We start from the raw sequence: 22,879 nt of genomic DNA, 5'->3' as shown, positions 1-22,879 counted from the left end.
ACTTGGCCGGGGGCTCGGCGGAGCTGATGTTGTGCTTTATCCTAATGAGAAAGATTTTTATAATAAGGATTTGGAGAAGGGGCAGTGGGGTCGCAGAGCAGGGAGAGGCTGGTGCTGCTACTAGGGGGTCATACCATGGGGGAGTAATAAAGCCCACCATAATGCCCCCCCCCCCACTAGTAATAATTCTCCTTATAATGTGACAGTGCAAAAAATACCCCCTTGTAATGCCCCCAGTTGAGCTAATGTCCCCATAGTGCCCCCATAATGTCCCAGTATAAAATACCCCTATATAGTTCCCCCAGTAAATGCCCCTTAGTGCTCCTCTCCCCCCTTCCTGCTAGTGCCCCCCATAATGTACCAGTATAAAATGCCCCATATATAGGGCCCCAGTAGATGCCCCTCAGTGTCCGGCCTCTGATAGGCTGCCGGCCTAGTGTCCCCCATAATGCCCCCCATCATGTGCCAGTATCAAGTGCCTCTCTCCTCCCCCCTCCACATGTCCCAGTATCATAGTGCCATCTCCCCCCCCCCACAAAAAAAGTGCCAGTATCAAGTGCTTCTCCCCCCCCCCCCATGTGCCAGTATCAGGTGCCTCTCTCCCCCCCCCCATGTGCCAGTATCAGGTGCCAACCCCCCCTCCCCCCCCCAGGTGCCAGTATCAGGTGCCTCCCCCTATGTGCCAGCATCAGGTGCATCCCCCCCATATGCCAGTATCAGGTGCCAACCCCCCCTCCCCCCCCAGGTGCCAGTATCAGGTGCCAACCCCTCTCTCCCCCCCCATGTGCCAGTATCAGGTGCCTCTCTCCCCCCCAGGTGCCAGTATCAGGTGCCTCCCCCCATGTGCCAGTATCAGGTGCCTCTCCCCCCCCCATGTGCCAGTATCAGGTGCCAACCCCCCCCAGGTGCCAGTATCAGGTGCCAACCCCCCCTTCCCCCCCAGGTGCCAGTATCAGGTGCCAACCCCTCTCCCCCCCCCCCATGTGCCAGTATCAGGCGCCTCTCTTCCCCCCCCCCCAGGTGCCAGTATCAGGTGCCTCTCTCCCCCCCCCATGTGCCAGTATCAGGTGCCAACCCCCCCTCCCCCCCCCAGGTGCCAGTATCAGGTGCCAACCCCTCCCCCCCCCCATGTGCCAGTATCAGGTGCCTCTCTCCCCCCCCATGTGCCAGTATCAGATGCCAACCCCCCCCCCCAGGTGCCAGTATCAGGTGCCAACCCCTCTCCCCCCCCCCCAGGTGCCAGTATCAGGTGCCTCTCCCTCCCCCCAGGTGCCAGTATCAGGTGCCAACCCCTCTCTCCCCCCCCCCATGTGCCAGTATCAGGCGCCTCTCTTCCCCCCCCCCCCAGGTGCCAGTATCAGGTGCCTCTCTCCCCCCCCCATGTGCCAGTATCAGGTGCCAACCCCCCCTCCCCCCCCCCAGGTGCCAGTATCAGGTGCCAACCCCTCCCCCCCCCCATGTGCCAGTATCAGGTGCCTCTCTCCCCCCCCCATGTGCCAGTATCAGATGCCAACCCCCCCCCCCCAGGTGCCAGTATCAGGTGCCAACCCCTCTCCCCCCCCCCCAGGTGCCAGTATCAGGTGCCTCTCCCTCCCCCCAGGTGCCAGTATCAGGTGCCAACCCCTCTCTCCCCCCCCCCCATGTGCCAATATCAGGTGCCTCTCTCCCCCCCCCCCCAATGTGCCAGTATCAGATGCCAACCCCCTCCCCCCAGGTGCCAGTATCAGGTGCCTCCCCCCATGTGCCAGTATCAGGTGCCAACGCCCCCCCCCCCCCCCCGCTCCCCCCATGGCAGTAACAGTCGGGTATTAAAAAAAAATATATATAAACACTTCTACTTACCTCCATGTCAGCGATGCGATGCAGCCTCTTCCTGTGTCCCGCCCTGTATGTCCATATATGGAGTCAGTGCTTATATTTCAGAAAAGGTTTCTGCTGGGATTCGAACCCACGACCTTCTGTATCAGAGGCAAAGCATCTAACCACTAGACCATAGGAGACACCTTGCTGCTGACTGAAAAAATTTGAGACTTCTACTGTTATAGCTGGCTAAGTGTACATCTATACACATGACAGCTGCTCATTTATAGAGATATAGCAGAGCTGAGTGTGCTGGGACAGCTGTCATATAGAGATATAGCAGTGCTGGGTGTGTTGGGGCAGCTGTCATGTGTATAGCTGTACACTTAGCCAGCTATAACAGTAGAAGTCTAATTTTTTTTCAGTCAGTTGTAATGCAGCCTTTATGGTTGTGAGGGTTAATGCTTTGCCTCTGATACACACTCAGACTTTGGAGGTTGTGGGTTCGAATCCCAGACACATCAGAAGACTTTAGGAGACAGAAAGATTAGATCATATTAGTGAGGGGAGCCTGGTCAGCTGCTGTGAAGGGGCCCTGAACAGTTAAGACATCGATAGAACTTGAAAATAAACTGTCACACACGCCGACGCCGGGCCCCCTTGGCAGCCCGGGCCCCGAAGCAGCTGCTTCCCCTGCTTCCCCGGTAGTTACGCCACTAGCTGGTACTATTCCTCTTGTCCCTACAATCAGACTATGTAGGAACTATATAGGTTGTCAATTTGTTCATAAATTTCCAGAGGAATGGCATAATACAGAGATTTATCATAAAGACATAATTTTTTCATCAATATGGCACATGTGTCTCCTGCCATTTTTATACAGCAAATTTCACATTTCATAAAAGTTTCCAATGTGTTCCTCAAAGCTCACAGTAAACTAAAAGCCTGGCACAAATGGCTGAACGCTATTGGCCAGTTACTGGGCACATCACAATCCATGTAGCCAAGGCAACCGTGGTGCCCGGGTCTGAATGGCAGGTGGCAGTTGGAAGTGGCAGTTGGAGTTGACTGGCGACGGTGGACATATCTGCTTACCTGATGGAAAGCGCTACGATGGATTCTGAGAAGATTGCTGCGAGGACGAGAGGAGCGAAGAAAAGGAGACACATTTCTGACTCATCGGCTGATGAGCAGAAGAAGATGGAGGAAGAAAAGAAGATTATCATCAGGAGGAAAGGAGGGAAGAAGCGTCGGACCATCCTGACCACACCTGATGAAGACACGGAGACACCCAAGAGGAGCAAGAAGAGGAAGAAGAGGATAACATCCAGCTCCTCTGAGAAGATGTCTCCTAATCAACCCATCAGTCCAGTGGAAGAAGAAGTGACTAAACAGCCAAAGTGCGGGAAGAAGAGAAAACTCATCCTCATCTCTTCAAAAGATGGAAAGAAGTCACGGATCAAGAGAGAAGATGACATCCTGAAGAAAGAAGACCAGCAGGAGGACCAGGGAGTCTCAGGTATATCCACACATACAGTAATACAGAAGCTATACATCCTGGACACATTGTTAAAACTTTACATTAATCTGTTCTGTAGAGCTGAGACCTGAGACAAGCAGAAGGAAGGGGAGTCCACATTTATAGCTGGGGTGTTACTAAGGGTGGGGGAGGGGTGCTAGCGGGCATATACCCTGGGTGCTCAGTTCCTTGGGGGCAGCAACAAGCCATTCTGTCTTTATAGATACTGGGCTAGGGCAGTGAAGTGTGAATTAGGCTGTACACAGTTCCATTTTAAGTATTTAGAGGGTCATTTATCAAACTGGTGTAAAGTAGAACTGGCTTAGTTGCCCATAGCAACCAATCAGATTCCTCCTTTCATTTTTCAAAGGAGCTGTGAGTAATGAAAGGTGGACTCTTATTGGTTGCTATGGGCAACTAAGGCAGTTCTGCTTTACACCAGTTTGATAAATGACCCCCTTAATGTTATTATAAGAATTATTTCTAATCCCCCAATAGTGTCCTTATATGAGTTGTCAGCAGAGCCTGTGCATGGGGAGAATACAGGCTGTCATAAACAGCAGCCTATATTGTGTATAGTACAACATTGTAACAACCCTGCATGCATAGAAGTGATGCGACAATGTGCCCCTATTGTAAATGATTAGAAGTCATCAGGAGTTCCAGGTCCATATAAATGTAGAAGGTCACATGCCGGGCTCATGTCTACAGATCACTGACCTCCAAGGTGACTTCTAATATTCTTAATAATGTTACACCTTTCAGCTGCTGCAGAACCTCTTCCTCAATAGTTAGGCCACTGTCGCTGGGGTATTTTGGTTACTATTTGTATGTCAAACCCAGGAATACAGAACACATAAGAAATACAGAGGTTTCCATCGTCCTTTCTCTCGGTGTAGCTTCCTCTGGGTTTTGACTTACAAATACTGATCCCAAATATTGACCTGAATATATAAGTGGGAAAGTGCCCCCCAGTAATGAGCTGAAAGATGTTCTGCAGCATCTGAGCTGTGTAATGCTGTTCTGCAGCAGCTTTGACACAATCTGTATTCATTTAGTTGATTTGGGGTCTGTATTTCTTATGGGGTGTATTTATTCCAGGGTTTGTATTCAGGGGTCTGCTCTGCAGGTTTGTAAGCTTTTTGTTTTCATGGCGTTCAGTGTGTAGTAACAATGACGTTATCTTTATCCCGCGGATCAGCACAGTCATGGCGGTAATAAATGTACATTGTTTTTCTTATGTTTTACTATATGTACAAAATAAAAAACTTCTCGCGTTGTGTGTGTGTTTTTTATAGCATTTATCACGTGGTATGTTTTATTAGGTTGGAAGTTTACAGACATGGTGACACCAATTATGGTTATTTTGTTATTGCTTTTATTTTTACTGTATTTGATAAAAAGGAAAGAGGCTTTTTTAGCTTCTTTATATATTTTTTTTAGATGTTATTGATCTTTTTATTAACCACTTCCCGCAACTGTAACGCCGAAAGGCGTCATTGCGGCGGCTCCCCCAGGCTACGCTAACGCCAATAGGCGTCATCTCGCGTGAGCCGAGATTTCCTGTGAACGCGCGCACACAGGCGCGCGCGCTCACAGGAACGGAAGGTAAGAGAGTTGATCTCCAGCCTGCCAGCGGCGATCGTTCGCTGGCAGGCTGGAGATGTGTTTTTTTTAACCCCTAACAGGTATATTAGACGCTGTTTTGATAACAGCGTCTAATATACCTGCTACCTGGTCCTCTGGTGGTCCCCTTTGTTTGGATCGACCACCAGAGGACACAGGTAGCTCAGTAAAGTAGCACCAAGCACCACTACACTACACTACCCCCCCCCCCCCCCCGTCACTTATTAACCCCTTATTAGCCCCTGATCATCCCTGATCACCCCATATAGACTCCCTGATCACCCCCCTGTCATTGATCACCCCCCTGTCATTGATCACCCCCCTGTAAAGCTCCATTCAGACGTCCGCATGATTTTTACGGATCCACTGATAGATGGATCGGATCCGCAAAACGCATCCGGACGTCTGAATGAAGCCTTACAGGGGCATGATCAATGATTGTGGTGATCACCCCATATAGACTCCCTGATCACCCCCCTGTCATTGATTACACCCCTGTCATTGATCACCCCCCTGTAAAGCTCCATTCAGATGTCCGCATGATTTTTACGGATGCACTGATAGATGGATCGGATCCGCAAAACGCATACGGACGTCTGAATGAAGCCTTACAGGGGCATGATCAATGACTGTGGTGATCACCCCCCTGTCATTGATTACCCCCCTGTAAAGCTCCATTCAGATGTCCGCATGATTTTTACGGATGCACTGATAGATGGATCGGATCCGCAAAACGCATCCGGACGTCTGAATGAAGCCTTACAGGGGCATGATCAATGACTGTGGTGATCACCCCCTGTCATTGATTACCCCCCTGTAAAGCTCCATTCAGATGTCCGCATGATTTTTACGGATGCACTGATAGATGGATCGGATCCGCAAAACGCATTCGGACGTCTGAATGAAGCCTTACAGGGGCGTGATCAATGACTGTGGTGATCACCCCATATAGACTCCCTGATCACCCCCCTGTCATTGATTACCCTCCTGTCATTGATTACCCCCCTGTAAAGCTCCATTCAGACGTCCGCATGATTTTTACGGATCCACTGATAGATGGATCGGATCCGCAAAACGCATCCGGACGTCTGAATGAAGCCTTACAGGGGCATGATCAATGACTGTGGTGATCACCCCATATAGACTCCCTGATCACCCCCCTGTCATTGATTACCCCCCTGTAAAGCTCCATTCAGATGTCCGCATGATTTTTACGGATGCACTGATAGATGGATCGGATCCGCAAAACGCATACGGACGTCTGAATGAAGCCTTACAGGGGCGTGATCAATGACTGTGGTTATCACCCCATATAGACTCCCTGATCACCCCCCTGTCATTGATCACCCCCCCTGTCATTGATCACCCCCCCTGTCATTGATCACCCCTCTGTAAGGCTCCATTCAGACATTTTTTTGGCCCAAGTTAGCGGAATTATTATTTTTTTTTCTTACAAAGTCTCATATTCCACTAACTTGTGTCAAAAAATAAAATCTCACATGAACTCACCATACCCCTCACGGAAACCAAATGCGTAAAATTTTTTAGACATTTATATTCCAGACTTCTTCTCACGCTTTAGGGCCCCTAGAATGCCAGGGCAGTATAAATACCCCACATGTGACCCCATTTCGGAAAGAAGACACCCCCAGGTATTCCGTGAGGGGCATATTGAGTCCATGAAAGATTGAAATTTTTGTCCCAAGTTAGCGGAACGGGAGACTTTGTGAGAAAAAAATTAAAAATATCAATTTCCGTTAACTTGTGCCAAAAAAAAAAAAATTCTATGAACTCGCCATGCCCCTCATTGAATACCTTGGGGTGTCTTCTTTCCAAAATGGGGTCACATGTGGGGTATTTATACTGCCCTGGCATTCTAGGGGCCCCAAAGCGTGAGAAGAAGTCTGGTATCCAAATGTCTAAAAATGCCCTCCTAAAAGGAATTTGGGCACCTTTGCGCATCTAGGCTGCAATAAAGTGTCACACATCTGGTATCGCCGTACTCAGGAGAAGTTGGGGAATGTGTTTTGGGGTGTCATTTTACATATACCCATGCTGGGTGAGAGAAATATCTTGGTCAAATGCCAACTTTGTATAAAAAAATGGGAAAAGTTGTCTTTTGCCAAGATATTTCTCTCACCCAGCAAGGGTATATGTAAAATGACACCCCAAAACACATTCCCCAATTTCTCCTGAATACGGCGATACCACATGTGTGACACTTTTTTGCAGCCTAGGTGGGCAAAGGGGCCCATATTCCAAAGAGCACCTTTAGGACTTCACAGGTCATTTACCTACTTACCACACATTAGGGCCCCTGGAAAATGCCAGGGCAGTATAACTACCCCACAAGTGACCCCATTTTGGAAAGAAGACACCCCAAGGTATTCCGTGAGGGGCATGGCAAGTTCCTAGAATCTTTTATTTTTTGTCACAAGTTAGTGGAAAATGCAGATTTTTTTTTTTTTCATACAAAGTCTCATATTCCACTAACTTGTGACAAAAAATAAAAACTTCCATGAACTCACTATGCCCATCAGCGAATACCTTGGGGTCTCTTCTTTCCAAAATGGGGTCACTTGTGGGGTAGTTATACTGCCCTGGCATTCTAGGGGCCCAAATGTGTGGTAAGGAGTTTGAAATCAAATTCTGTAAAAAATGACGAGTGAAATCCGAAAGGTGCTCTTTGGAATATGGGCCCCTTTGCCCACCTAGGCTGCAAAAAAGTGTCACACATCTGGTATCCCCGTACTCAGGAGAAGGTGGGGAATGTGTTTTGGGGTGTCATTTTACATATACCCATGCTGGGTGAGAGAAATATCTTGGCAAAAGACAACTTTTCCCATTTTTTTATACAAAGTTGGCATTTGACCAAGATATTTATCTCACCCAGCATGGGTATATGTAAAAAGACACCCCAAAACACATTCCTCAACTTCTCCTGAATACAGAGATACCAGATGTGTGACACTTTTTTGCAGCCTAGGTGGGCAAAGGGGCCCATATTCCAAAGAGCACCTTTCGGATTTCACAGGTCATTTTTTACAGAATTTGATTTCAAACTCCTTACCACACATTTGGGCCCCTAGAATGCCAGGGCAGTATAACTACCCCACAAGTGACCCCATTTTGGAAAGAAGAGACCCCAAGGTATTTCGTGATGGGCATAGTGAGTTCATAGAAGTTTTTATTTTTTGTCACAAGTTAGTGGAATATGAGACTTTGTAGGAAAAAAAAATAAATAAAAAAAAATCATCATTTTCCGCTAACTTGTGACAAAAAATAAAAAGTTCTATGAACTCACTATGCCCATCAGCGAATACCTTAGGGTGTGTACTTTCCGAAATGGGGTCATTTGTGGGGTGTTTGTACTGTCTGGGCATTGTAGAACCTCAGGAAACATGACAGGTGCTCAGAAAGTCAGAGCTGCTTCAAAAAGCGGAAATTCACATTTTTGTACCATAGTTTGTAAACGCTATAACTTTTACCCAAACCATTTTTTTTTTACCCAAACATTTTTTTTTTATCAAAGACATGTAGAACTATAAATTTAGAGCAAAATTTCTATATGGATCTCGTTTTTTTTTGCAAAATTTTACAACTGAAAGTGAAAAATGTCATTTTTTTGCAAAAAAATCGTTAAATTTCGATTAATAACAAAAAAAGTAAAAATGTCAGCAGCAATGAAATACCACCAAATGAAAGCTCTATTAGGCCTCTTTCACACTTGCGTTGTTGGGATCCGGCATGCACTTCCGTTGCCGGAGGTGCCTGCCGGATCCGTAACAACGCAAGTGTACTGAAAGCATTTGAAGACGGATCCGTCTTCCAAATGCTTTCAGTGTTACTATGGCACCCAGGACGCTATTAAAGTCCTGGTTGCCATAGTAGGAGCGGGGAGCGGGGGAGCGGTATACTTACAGTCCGTGCGGCTCCCCGGGCGCTCCAGAATGACGTCAGAGCGCCCCATGCGCATGGATGACGTGATCCATGTGATCACGTGATCCATGCGCTTGGGGCGCCCTGACGTCACTCTGGAGCGCCCGGGGAGCCGCACGGACGGTAAGTATGCTGCTCCCCCACTCCCCACTACACTTACCATGGCTGTCAGGACTTTAGCGTCCCGGTAGCCATGGTAACTATTCAGAAAAAGCTAAACGTCGGGTCCGGCAATGCGCCGAAACGACGTTTAGCTTAAGGCCGGATCCGGATCAATGCCTTTCAATGGGCATTGATCCCGGATCCGGCCTTGCGGCAAGTCTTCAGGATTTTTGGCCGGAGCAAAAAGCGCAGCATGCTGCGGTATTTTCTCCGGCCAAAAAACGTTCCGTACCGGAACTGAAGACATCCTGATGCATCCTGAACGGATTACTCTCCATTCAGAATGCATTAGGATAATCCTGATCAGTATTCTTCCGGCATAGAGTCCCGACGACGGAACTCTATGCCGGAAGACAATAACGCAAGTGTGAAAGAGCCCTTAGTGAGAAGAAAAGGAGGTAAAATTCATTTGGGTGGTAAGTTGCATGACCGAGCAATAAACGGTGAAAGTAGTGTAGTGCCGATTTGTAAAAAAGGGCCTGGTCTTTAGGGGGGTATAAACCTGTGGTCCTTAAGTGGTTAAACATTTGGCACCCACTGTGGAGCTTGCTCCATACACTCTCCTGCAGCATTTGGCATAGTGTATAGGTATATGATATGTCAGGAAGGGGAAATGAGTTGGTTCACCATTATATGTCATATTCATTTATTGATTATAAAAATAGAGCACAATTGCCTTTCAGATTCTGTAAAAATAATCTAATGAAGAGCTATGACACTTACTTACATAGTATAGCGCCACCTGGTGTTCAAAGTGTGAAGCAATGTGCAGGTCCATCTACTGACCTCAGGGAACCGATCACACATGCTCATCCTCCAGAGCCAGGTCTCTGCATAGTGATCCTGTGTTCCCAGCAGAAGAGCCAATAGAAATAACTTTCTGCATGGAAGAAGCCTTTCTTTATTAGGTCCTCTGCAGAGAACACAGGGAAGAAAGCTATTTCTTCTAGCTGCTCTGCAGTGACCAGAGAGGAGCACTGTGAAGAGACCTGGCTATGAGGAGAGCGACTGACCTTTGACCAGCAGCACTCAGCTCAGTAGATGCACATTGTTATACGCTTTAAACACCAGGTGGCGCCATACTGTATAAGTAAATGTCATATCTCTCCATGGGAGTAATAGCAAGTAAATGGCGCATAGGCTGCAGTTTTTATCATCTCTCCCCTTAATGCATAATCACCTACATGTATGTCATATGTGTTAAAGGGTTATATGGATCAAGCTCACACGTTGAGGTCGCTCTCTATATATGGTGGTGGATGCCGGCTGTATAATACAGGAGACACCTGCCAGCAGTGACCGAGAACAGTGATAATACTGATACCTTGATTATGATGCGGATGTCTTTTAACCCCTCAGATGCCGCTGTCAATCGCGACTGCAGCATCTATGGAGTTGGACAGAGGGAAGGGGTTCCCTAAGTCTTCCGATCGGAGCCCCTGTGGAAAAATCGCAGGGCTCCTATTGACTGTCATGACAGCCTGTGTCCTTGTGAAAGGTCCCAGGCCTGTCATGGCTAGCTGCCCAAAAATACATTAAAATGGCCAAAAAGTTTGACATTATGGTACAAAAAAAAACTACACCCCGAAAATATGCCCTTACATGGCTTTGCAGAAGAAAAAAAAATGTGGGTGTCAGAAAAGGATGATACAAAGAATATTTGTAATTTTTTTTTTATTATTATTATTTTTTTTACATATATATGGCTATGTGAAAGGAAATTTTAAAAAGTTAAGGCTCTTGCAATGTAGAATAAAAAAACAAACAAGAAACCCCAAAAGTAAAATAATTCCAGTCCTAAAGGGGTTAAGGCACTTGGTCTGGGGTCTGTATTTATTAATGGATCTGATTTCTGCATTTATTTTGGAGTCTGGTCTGTCTGTATTTATCTACAGTGCTGGATTCTGTTAAAGGGGTATTCCCACCTGAGACAATGGGGGCATATCACTGGGATATGCCCTTATTGTCTCATAGGTGAGAGACCCACCTCTGGGAAATGCACCTATCTCGTAAACGTAGCCGGCAAAGTCCAGGAGGGTGCACCACACATGCGCGGCTGCCTCCATTAATTTTTATGGGGCTGCTGCCAAAAATAGCCAAGCCCCATACAAATATCTCGGCCCCATCGAAAAGAATGGGACCATTGGCTGCGCAAGAGTGGTGAACTCCCATTCCCTTCTATGGGGAAAGCGCTTGGTGGTGGCCGAAAATGGGGAAACCTGGAGCCCTCCAGTCACCACTTTCCACACTCTCGATATAGTTGTAGGTCCCAGTGGTGGGTCCCGCACCTATCAGACAATGGGGATATATCCTAGCGATATGCGGCACTCAGAGCCCTCTCTGTGGGCACCTGCGCCCTGAAAAAAGTCTATGGTATACCAATATGCCTTAGACCTTTCCTGCCATTCATCAGCACAGGGCGCAATATGAATGGCTCAGCCAGTGCATTGAATGTAGGCAGGCTATTATAGCTAAATGATAAAGTACATGGAAGATATACTATATTGATATTCAGGTTAAATTGCCATGTTGGCACTTTGGGATAAATAAGTGGGTTTTGGGTTGCAGTTTGGCCCCTTGGTCTCTAAAAGGTTCACCATCGCTGGTATAGACCCTCATTGATCACCATTTAGAGTCTATGGGACTGCTGGAGATAGCCAAGTTCTATACTTGGCTATATAAATTCGGGAGTAACAGAAGGACAAATCAATATGACCAATCCATATGATAGAAATGCCTAAGATGGGAATATCCTTTCACTTGTTTTTCTATTACTTTCTCCCCTAGTCGAGGACAGCGGTGTTCGGCCAACCTGCTCTAGAAGCACAATAATCTCCGATAACATCAGGGAGAGATTAATATTCCATCATGTGCTCGGGAAGGGAAGTTATGGGAAGGTCGTCTTGGCTGAGGACACTTCTAACCATCAGAAGTATGCTGTTAAGATCATCAGCAAGAGAGCCATGCTTGCCGACTGTGATGAGGCGGATGTGTTGGTGGAGCACCGAGTCTTACAGCTGGCATCTGGGAGCCCCTTCCTCATCCACGCGGACTTTGCATTCCAGACCAAGGTACACTACTGACAACTTCACTTTTTTCAAATGTCTCCACTTGTAACCCAGTCCACCGAAAAAGGGGGCAGCAGCCGACAGAGCGACCATCCATGTGAGAGCAAATGGGTCTGGTAGGACTGCAGGGACCCCCAGTAATCAGAAGAATGGAGGTCCCCCTTCCCCCAGGCCCCATAGCAGTTGTGTGGTTTGCCTCCACAGTAGGTGCCCACTGCCTCTGTCCTCAGGATTGCTGGGGGTTTTAGCAGTTGGACCCAGTGATCAGACACTTATCACCTATCCTGTGGAAAAGGGAAAATTGTTCCTTGTGGGAGAAAATAAGCCTTCAGGGGCTATGGCACCCCAGCAAAATCCACTGCTCACCCTCAGACCTCCACTGATCACCCACCAGTGGCCCTAAAGAGAAAACTCTTTAAAGGAGCAAATAAAGGTTATTTATTCTATGATGACAAATTATATCATTTTCTAATTTTCTATATTTGTGGAATATAAGGCGCCCCCGGGTTTAGATTACAGAAAATTAGAAAACAAAATTTTGCACTTATCAAACCTTCCCTGGTTGAGGTGACTTATTTTGGGGTCTAGTGTAGATGGGGTTAATAGATTTGGTCAGTGTGTCATCTGCTGACCATAGTAACAAACAGCAATGGTGCATGTGATCACCTTATTAAATATACCTACCCAAGTGTCTCCTGTCATTGCTCTGCAGTGTCCTGCCATGCTTCTTCTGCTGTATTATTTCATTTATTTATTTTTTGTTACCCTCTGTGATCTTCACATTGTAGAAATACAGTACACATGCCCAACTCTTCAAGGTGCATATTACACACACACACAGCTCTGCAGTACATACATTATACATACATACACATTATATATATATATATATATATATATACACACACACACAGAATTGTTACATACACAGTAGACACATATACACAGCTCTTCTACATACACAGTATATACACAATGAACTATGCACAGGGCCGGCGCCACCTGTAAGGCGACCTAGGCAGCCGCCTAGGGCACAATTTAGCAGGGGCCGCCGGAACCGTGCGGTTTAAAAAAAAAAAGCGTTGGTTAAGTGGCGGCCGGCCGGTCCTGCCGCAGGTTTTTTTCAAAAGTACGGCGGCGGGCCCTCCCCCGCACCGGGCGGCTGACGCACTGCCCGGGCTGGCGCGTCTATGATTGTGCACCGCCCGGGCACAGCCTGAAGAGAAGGACTGACGGGAGGGTAAGGGCTCTTTCACACTTGCGTTCTTTTCTTCCGGCATAGAGTTCCGTCGTCGGGGCTCTATGCCGGAAGAATCCTGATCAGTTTTATCCTAATGCATTCTGAATGGAGAGAAATCCGTTCAGGATGCATCAGGATGTCTTCAGTTCCGGAACGGAACGTTTTTTGGCTGGAGAAAATACCGCAGCATGCTGCGCTTTTTGCTCCGGCCAAAAATCCTGAAGACTTGCCGCAAGGCCGGATCCGGGATTAATGCCCATTGAAAGGCATTGATCCGGATCCGGCCTTAAGCTAAACGTCGTTTCGGCGCATTGCCGGACCCGACATTTAGCTTTTTCAGAGTGGTTACCATGGCTGCCAGGACGCTAAAGTCCTGGCAGCCATGGTAAAGTGTAGCGGGGAGCGGGGGAGCGGTATACTTACCGTCCGTGCGGCTCCCCGGGCGCTCCAGAGTGACGTCAGGGCGCCCCAAGCGCATGGATCACGTGATCACATGGATCACGTCATCCATGCGCATGGGGCGCTCTGACGTCATTCTGGAGCGCCGCGCGGACTGTAAGTATACCGCTCCCCCGCTCCCCGCTCCTACTATGGCAACCAGGACTTTAATAGCGTCCTGGCTGCCATAGTAACACTGAAAGCATTTTGAAGACGGCTCCGTCTTCAAATGCTTTCAGTACACTTGCGTTTTTCCGGATCCGGCGGGCACCTCCGGCAACGGAAGTGCATGCCGGATCCCAACAACGCAAGCGTGAAAGAGGCCTAACGCCTCTAATGTAGCGTGGCCGAGCTCTGTTCGGTCCGCGGTACAGGAGCTTTTGTTTCCTGTACCCGGCCAGACTGACAGGAAGTGCTCACTTAGTGTGCACTTCCTGTCAGTCTGGCCGGGTACAGGAAACAAAAGCTCCTGTACCGCGGACCGAACAGAGCTCGGCCACGCTACACTAGAGGTGGGGGGGAAATGAGAGTGACAAGGGAGGGGGGGAATGAGAGTGACAAGGGAGGGGGGGAATGAGAGTGACAAGGGAGGGGGGGAATGAGAGTGACAAGGGAGGGGGGGAATGAGAGTGACAAGGGAGGGGGGGAATGAGAGTGACAAGGGAGGGGGGAATGAGAGTGACAAGGGAGGGGGGAAATGAGAGTGACAAGGGAGGGGGGGAATGAGAGTGACAAGAAGGAGGAGAGCGTGACAAGGGGCGCGGGGGGGGGGTGAGAAAGAGAGTGACAAGGGGCGGGGGGGTGAGAAAGAGAGTGACAAGGGAGGGGGGATAAGAGTGACAAGGGAGGGAGGGGGGGAGAAGAGAGTGACAAGGGAGGGAGGGGGAGAATGACAAGGGAGGGGGAAATGAGAGTGACAAGGGAGGGGGAAAATGAGAGTGACAAGAGAGGGGGGATGAGAGTGACAAGAAGGAGGAGAGCGTGACAAGGGGCGGGGGGGTGAGAAAGAGAGTGACAAGGGGCGGGGGGGGTGAGAAAGAGAGTGACAAGGGAGGGGGGATAAGAGTAACAAGGGAGGGGGGATAAGAGTGACAAGGGAGGGAGGGGGGGAGAAGAGAGTGACAAGGGAGGGAGGGGGAGAGTGACAAGGGAGGGAGGGAGGGGGAAATGAGAGTGACAAGGGAGGGAGGGGGAGAGTGACAAGGGAGGGGGGGGGGGTGACAAGGGAGGGAGGGAGGGAGGGGGAAATGAGAGTGACAAGGGAGGGGGGCAGGGGAAATGAGAGTGACAAGAGAGGGGGGATGAGAGTGACAAGAAGGAGGAGAGCGTGACAAGGGGCGGGGGGGTGAGAAAGAGAGTGACAAGGGGCGGGGGGGGGGGGGTGAGAAAGAGAGTGACAAGGGAGGGGGGATAAGAGTAACAAGGGAGGGGGGATAAGAGTGACAAGGGAGGGAGAGGGGGAGAAGAGAGTGACAAGGGAGGGAGGGGGAGAGTGACAAGGGAGGGAGGGAGGGGGAAATGAGAGTGACAAGGGAGGGAGGGGGAGAGTGACAAGGGAGGGGGGGGAGAGTGACAAGGGAGGGAGGGAGGGAGGGGGAATGAGAGTGACAAGGGAGGGGGGGATGAGAGTGACAAGGGAGGGGGGGGAGAATGAGAGTGACAAGGGAGGGGGGGAATGAGAGTGACACTTACCTTTCTCCAGCTCCGGCACTGGGAACTCTTCTCCCCGATCCTCCTCTCAGCTGCGAATGCGCATGTGCACACATTCAAAACTATGTTCCGCGTCTTCCCACTGTAGATTTCACAGTGAGAATCGCGGAAGCACCTCTAGCGGCTGTCAGGGAGACAGCTACAAGAAGCTTGATTAACCCTAAGGGAAACATAGCAGTTCTTTTAATTTAAATGCTGAGAAAGGGGTGGAACATATGTGATGTCATGATATTGGGCAGATCATCTGATAAGGGGGAAGACGGCAATTTTTATCTTGGCTAAGGGGGTAAAAATCCTTGCACCGGCCCTGACTATGCAGCAAACCAATTATACATACACAGCACTGCTGCATGCACAGCTGATACACACTCAGTTCTGCTACACACACAGCTCATCCACACACCTCTGCTGGTTGCACCGCTTATCCATAAACACTGTATTGAAGTTATGTAACAAGATCCTTCATTGTTTATTGTGTCTAGGGCAGATTTATAGCAGCTGCAGGAAAGCAATGAAGGTTCCTATTCAATAACTGCAAGCAGAGATCCTAATAACTGAGATCTTGATATAGCAAGATTGTAAAATTATAGACTCTTTCACTATATATAAAGAATAACCTTTTCATGCTGAAAGCGGAATATCCCTTGAAGGATTACAGAAGCCACGGCTATATTCTGTCCAGTAAATGTGTAAATGTGATCTGATGGTTCAGTAATGGCGTCTTCTATGTCACAGATGCTTGTTCTACTTGGGCTGGAATACATGAGCTGCGGGGACTTTGATCAGTTCCTACGGATGAAGGGGCGGCTTGACATCCCCAGTGCAAGGTAAGGCTGAATAAAAACCTCAGCTAAACGGTTAGAAAATGACATAAAATATTAGATCCAGTGTCCGGCCTCATGCACATCACGCTGATGAGATCTGCTCCCCTGTTTGTCTGCTCTCTTCAAAAGAAGAATGGAAGACTGAGAGGGGAAACGTTCCTCCAGAAATGTCAGGGAATGTTTCTCCTCTTCCTTGTGCTGTGATCCTTCTTCTGATAGTAAAAGACAAAGAAGAGAACAGATCTCCCCAGTCTGATGTGAAGGAGCCTTAATCACATTCCCAGGTATTAAAGGAGTTCTCCGGGAATGGTTATTAATGACCATCAGCAACCCATTCTAGAACATGACTAGGACTGGTTGCTCTTTAAAACCCTGGAATAGAAGTTCATGTGATTTTAAGCCACCCTGTAGCCCTGGCCATAAGACACATTTGACAGTGATAAGAAACATTTTGTGTCTCTTATTCTAGTGACTGTTAGGAAAGAGTCTTATGTGTTATCCTCGCAATATATTCATTTATTTACTTTTCTGACAGATTCTATGCCGCTGAGCTTGTGTGTGCCATCCAATATCTCCATTCTAAGGGCATCGTCCACAGAGACCTCAAGCCTGAGAACATCCTGGTGGCTGAGACGGGACATATTAAGGTCACGGATTTCGGTCTCGCACTTGAGAACATGCTTGGAGACCGCACAGCCACCGAATATGCTGGGACAGAAGGCTATGTGGCTCCTGAGGTGAGGAAAAGGGAGTTTTCATCATTTTCACTGATATATTTGTATTGAAGGGGTTCAGAATACTGATCGCACATCCTTAGGATAGGTCTTCAACATCAGATCGGTGGAAGTCTGATTTTTGGCACCCCTGCACTTTACCTGTTTGATGGGGCCACATTGATTGTGTGAGGGCTTTATTACCTTCACACCATCTACTGATCTCAGGGATCAGCTGTTATTGCCAGGGGAAGCTCAGGGTGGCCATTCATTTCCACTGCAGTGGATTCTGGTGGAGAAACCTAATATTGCAATAGGCCCATTCGAATGAATGAGTGAGGTTCCTTCAGATGACTTTGTGGTTGCAGTTTATCTGCTGCTGGATGGAGGCAGAACATCTTGGCCTCATCCAGTTAAACACATTGTGTGACTCCATTCTACACTATGCTGGCAATCGCCGAAGCCTGAGCCCCTACAATAGTAGTCTAAGTATAATCTGTGTAGTCACTCTTCTCTCCTTCCTGGCAGATGCTGGCTGAGGAGGAGTATGGTGTCGGAGTGGACTGGTATTCATTTGGGGTCATCTTAAATGAAATGATTACCAGTCAGTGTACTTACGATCCTACACTATTTGACACAACACGCTCCGGCGCTAAAGTCATCATTAAAAAGGTCAGTATGTTACTGCATAATACTACTGTATTTTATACAATGTTACATGACAACCTGTGATAGAAGACATCTCCACCTATAATACTCCATAGTGCACCATGATCTCCTTCACTAATACTCACTACTGTAGTGTTTAGGAGGGGGTCGCCCCTCAGAGGTGCTGCTAGAAGGATAACAATACAACAACCATCATTTCTGTAGTATACATGGTGAAAATACTGGTCTCCACAAGAGGGGATGCCGAGTAGTCACCCCTGGACCCACAACCTGACCGGAGCCAACACAGACTCGGCATCGGCAATAGCACAATGTCTGACAAGAGTTAGCATTGAGGCAGACATTATAGTCTGTCTCCCATGATAACATTTTTTAGAATAACTTAGTCCACCCCTCAGAGCTTATGTAACAAGCAGCCACAGATTTCTAAAATCTCCCATTGCGGACACTACAGCCTGAGACCAGCATTTAGACAGAATAAACACTGGGGCAGATTTATATAAACTAGCCCAAGAGAAAAGTGGAGAAGTTGCCCATAGAAATCAATCAGATTGCAGATTTTATTTCCCAGCTATTCCCTAAAAATGCAAGATCTGGAATGTGATTGGTCATTGTGCTCAAAGATCGTTAGAGTCACTAAGTTATAATTACCTTTCTCATTTTCAGCTCCTCCAGAGAGATCCTGCCAAGCGCTTAGGAGTCCACGGTAACATCAGAGGCCATCATTTCTTCCAGCATATTGACTGGGTCTCTGTGGAAGCCCTTCGGACGGCCCCACCACACATCCCTGTAGTAAGTACATGAACAGAATGTCTACACACTTCATACACTGTATATGATTCTCAATGTCAGGGGCTTGATAGGGGGACATGTTGGCAGGTGATAAGAAGGGGGGCAGAGCCACCAAGCAGTAGCAATTGTCACAGAACATGGAGGCTTAGGGATTGGGCTACTGAACTCCAGATCCAGGAATCCATGTCAGCATACAGATCTTTTATGTGCTTTCACTAGTTCACACCTTGAATGTATTTTTGTAGGTAAAGTAATAATTATTGAAAATAAATAGATATATTGGACTGGCTCTCTGTATGTGTGGTATAATATGGATAAAATGAATAAAATATAATGTAAAGTGATCACACAATTTAATTCACAAAACTCAAATTACAATAAAATCACCAAAATACATGATTAAAAACGTGAATGTAGTTTAAAACACACTGGAAAACTGCAACAACAATGTTATACAATATTTCATGGGGATAGTACAATAGTGATATTCAGTTCTTTGTATCAAATAAATCCAATAGAAGTTCCTTTATGTAGGGTTTCTCTTATATGAAAGGAAAAAAACAGTTTGAATATCGTTCATCTCAAGAAGTATACATGTGAGATTGCCGCTTGTATGTGCGGTTGTCAGTGATATCCGCAATTTGAAGAGGGCTTTATAGGAAAACGGGTTCCCAAGATAGCTATTTGCAGTCTGTCCAAGCCCGATAAAGTTGGTAAATAAATTTTTTGTAAAATAGCGACTAAAAATAGTGCATTAGATGTATGCAATAAAATTTATAAATAACAATAAAAAGATATAGATGATTGAAACATATTGATTAGTATATCTAGAGAATGTGATTTTTACAAAATACATAGAATAAATTATAACATTCTTCTGCTATGGAGAATGTTGCAGAAGAATGTTATAATTTATTCTATGTATTTTGTAAAAATCACATTCTCTAGATATACTAATCAATATGTTTCAATCATCTATATCTTTTTATTGTTATTTATAAATTTTATTGCATACATCTAATGCACTATTTTTAGTCGCTATTTTACAAAAGAAATTTATCAAAGCAAATAGCTGCAGCATTTATTCTTCATTGAGTAGATAGTACTAAATATCGGATATCCTATACCCAAAAAACACAGAAGTACACGAAATAACGCAATGAAACCGCATGTGAAACCGCATATGGAAAATAGAGCGAAATCCTAGAACATTGAATCCAGACCACTTTTTGGAGTTTTCTGGGCGACCTATATAAAGCCAGCCCAGAATTGGGAGATCAGCTGCCACTGAGGAAGGGGTAAGAGGTCCCCGAAACGCGTCTGGCGTAACCAGCTGATAGCTCCCACTTTGATCGAGGCCTCTTCACAGATGACATAAAGTCTGTGAACACTTTTGGGAAAAATTGGAGCGCTCCAGCGAAAAGAATTCTCTTATACAGAAACTTCTGACCACAGTTCCCGCGATACCTCGCTACAATCACGAGCTAGAGGTACGTCATAGATCACGTGACGTGTCGGCGTTCTGAGATACGAATAGTCCGGACACTAGCTCTCACGATACCTCGCTACAAACCAAGTTAGAGGCGCGCCATAGACCACGTGATCCATTGGCGTCGCCTTGAATAACGCGGGACTACGCATTCAACAGCGGAACGAAAGTCAGGTATGCTGTACCAGCCCATACTTTGAACTGCCATTTGGGTTAAGGTAAGGTCCAGCTTTTCTACCTTAGTACACACAGCACTTTATTTACCAACTTTATCGGGCTTGGACAGACTGCAAATAGCTATCTTGGGAACCCGTTTTCCTATAAAGCCCTCTTCAAATTGCGGATATCACTGACAACCGCACATACAAGCGGCAATCTCACATGTATACTTCTTGAGATGAACGATATTCAAACTGGTTTTTTCCTTTCATATAAGAGAAACCCTACATAAAGGAACTTCTATTGGATTCATTTGATACAAAGAACTGAATATCACTATTGTACTATCCCCATGAAATATTGTATAACATTGTTGTTGCAGTTTTCCAGTGTGTTTTAAACTACATTCAAGTTTTTAATCATGTATTTTGGTGATTTTATTGTAATTTGAGTTTTGTGAATTAAATTGTGTGATCACTTTACATTATATTTTATTCATTTTATCCATATTATACCACACATACAGAGTGCCAGTCCAATATATCTATTTATTTTCAATACTTTTCTCTGTACGGGTGATACAGCCATCTGGCCTAGAGCACCTGGTCCCTGTCGCATAGGAGTGAGCTATTCCTGTTATTTCTCTTTCCAAAGTAATAATTATATTTGTAACAAATAATTCTTGAATGAAGCTGGTTGGAGGCAGACTCCTGTAATGAGTGTAGACGACTACCCTAATTTGGCATTTAATATGCTTTATACTTCTCTAGAAAAAGTATATCTTATTACGGTGGAGGATGAGTACATAAGGTGATCATATTACATGTTGAAAATACAACCAGCATAAGCTTCATATCAGGTCAATGACCAATTGTGATGATCGTATCCTCATTTTTTATCTATTTCTTTTTCTTGTAGCCATCTATACCTCAACGCCGTTCCACACCATTCAACCTGGACGGAATAGAGGCAGCAGCGGCCAAGAAGGGACCTTTACCATTAAAACATCAGGCCATTTTCAGAGGGTTTTCATTTGTCACCCGGTAAACCCTCCACCAGCTCTAATGTCACCAGAGCAAAATGTCCTCCTGAGCTCCTGGAGAAGATCTGGACCCTGGAAATCCCCTGCAATTGGACTAAAGGAAAACATCTTGAAGACGGACACTGATCCTGAAGCTATTCCCACTGGACGATGTGAGTATATGTACGGGCATTTGATCCAGGGACTATTTTCCCACTGCCTGATTTGCAGTCAGGAAGGAGTGTTTTTCCCCTTAGATTAGGACAAATTGGCAGATGTCATAAAGGGGTTTTTTCTCTCCTTCCTCTGGATCAACTCAGTTGCCCTCCCCTCAGTTCAGCCATTCACCTAATTCAAAGTACAATTTGGCCAACCCTTTGCGGACATATTATTTAGTAATTGATTCAGGGACTTATCTGACTGCCATGCGTGGAGTCGGGAAGGAATTTTTCCTCATTAGAAGCTGATGGCTGAGGCTCAATGAGGTTTTTTCGCCTTCCTCTGGATTAATAATATCTGATCCAGGGAAATAGTCTGACTGCCCTAAGCGGAGTCGGGAAGGAGTTTTTCCCCCTACAGGGGGTTTTTTCGCCTTCCCCTGAATCAATAAAAGTCAACAGATTTAACATATCCTTGACTTTAATTTAGAATTTACACCAAAACATCTGTCCCATTATTAATAAAATTATAAATGAAATAAAATTCTCTATTCCCCCCTATATCGTTGTGTGCCTGGTTTTATTTCCACTGACTACCACGTGCTCAGGGCTGGATATGGCTGGTCTTATCATATGATCCCATTTTAAGCTTCTGCTCTTTACTTTCTGTAAGTTAATTCATAGTAAAGACAATTAATATCCAATATTCATCTGTTTTCACATTTATACAAAAACATCCTCATAATTGAGATAGGGACACAGAGAGCAGAAAAATAAACCTGGTTGTGAACTGTCTGTAAATGTACTGACAATTTACAACCATGCTGAGCAGTGTCCAAATATACAATAAGAGCAAATACTGAGGATTACACACAGTATAAGAACAATGGAAGTGGTACTGTGCAGTGTCCATATATACAGGATAAGAGCAGATACTGAGGATTACATCCAGTATACAGGACAAGAGAAGTAGTACTGTGCAGTGTCCATATAATCAGTGTCCATATATACAGGATAAGAGCAGATACTGAGGAACTCTTTTTTAATTTTATACAAAAATACAAAAACGTTGCCATAAAATATTACAAACAAGGTATAAAGTATATACACTTACCCTACTGGCCCAACTACATGCATACTATCTCATTCATACCTACTAAAAAAAATGGAGAAAATGAAACCTAGCCTAACGTAAACATCCGATCCGGCTGAGCCCCGAATATATACAAATTTATACAAATTGCTCAGAACAGAAAATAAATTACAACTTCTTACAATAAAAAATAATAAAACATAAAATAATCATAATAGAAATATCAAATAACTATAATAATTATTATTTTTTTTTTATATATATATATATATATATATATATTTTTTTTTATACATTATTTTTTATTTTTTTTTATTTTTTTATATTACACACATATATGAGAAAACACAAACCTATACTAACCCTACCAATCTATCTATCCCATCACCTTCACCCAGGGCCAACCTCCGCCTCTTGTCCCTCCATGAGGCCAGCCCTTCCTCCACCACCCACACCCAG

The 22,879-nt window shown here is 45.9% G+C and overlaps 1 protein-coding gene across 1 annotated transcript; it reads left to right on the top strand.

The window, feature by feature from the left end:
* Positions 1–2,913: 2,913 nt before the first annotated feature.
* Positions 2,914–21,195, top strand: LOC120991783 (protein kinase C delta type-like). Its single transcript, XM_040420576.1, has 7 exons — positions 2,914–3,319; positions 11,834–12,117; positions 16,238–16,329; positions 16,862–17,063; positions 17,568–17,711; positions 18,375–18,500; positions 21,067–21,195. Exons 1-7 carry the CDS (start codon positions 2,914–2,916, stop codon positions 21,193–21,195), a joined length of 1,383 nt encoding a protein of 460 aa, XP_040276510.1.
* Positions 21,196–22,879: the final 1,684 nt, after the last annotated feature.

This window comes from Bufo bufo, chromosome 1 (genome assembly GCF_905171765.1).
Source record: "Bufo bufo chromosome 1, aBufBuf1.1, whole genome shotgun sequence".
NCBI classification, from domain to species: Eukaryota; Metazoa; Chordata; class Amphibia; order Anura; family Bufonidae; genus Bufo; species Bufo bufo.
Note: the sequence above shows the minus strand (reverse complement) of the source record. Positions and strands in the feature narration are given on the sequence as shown.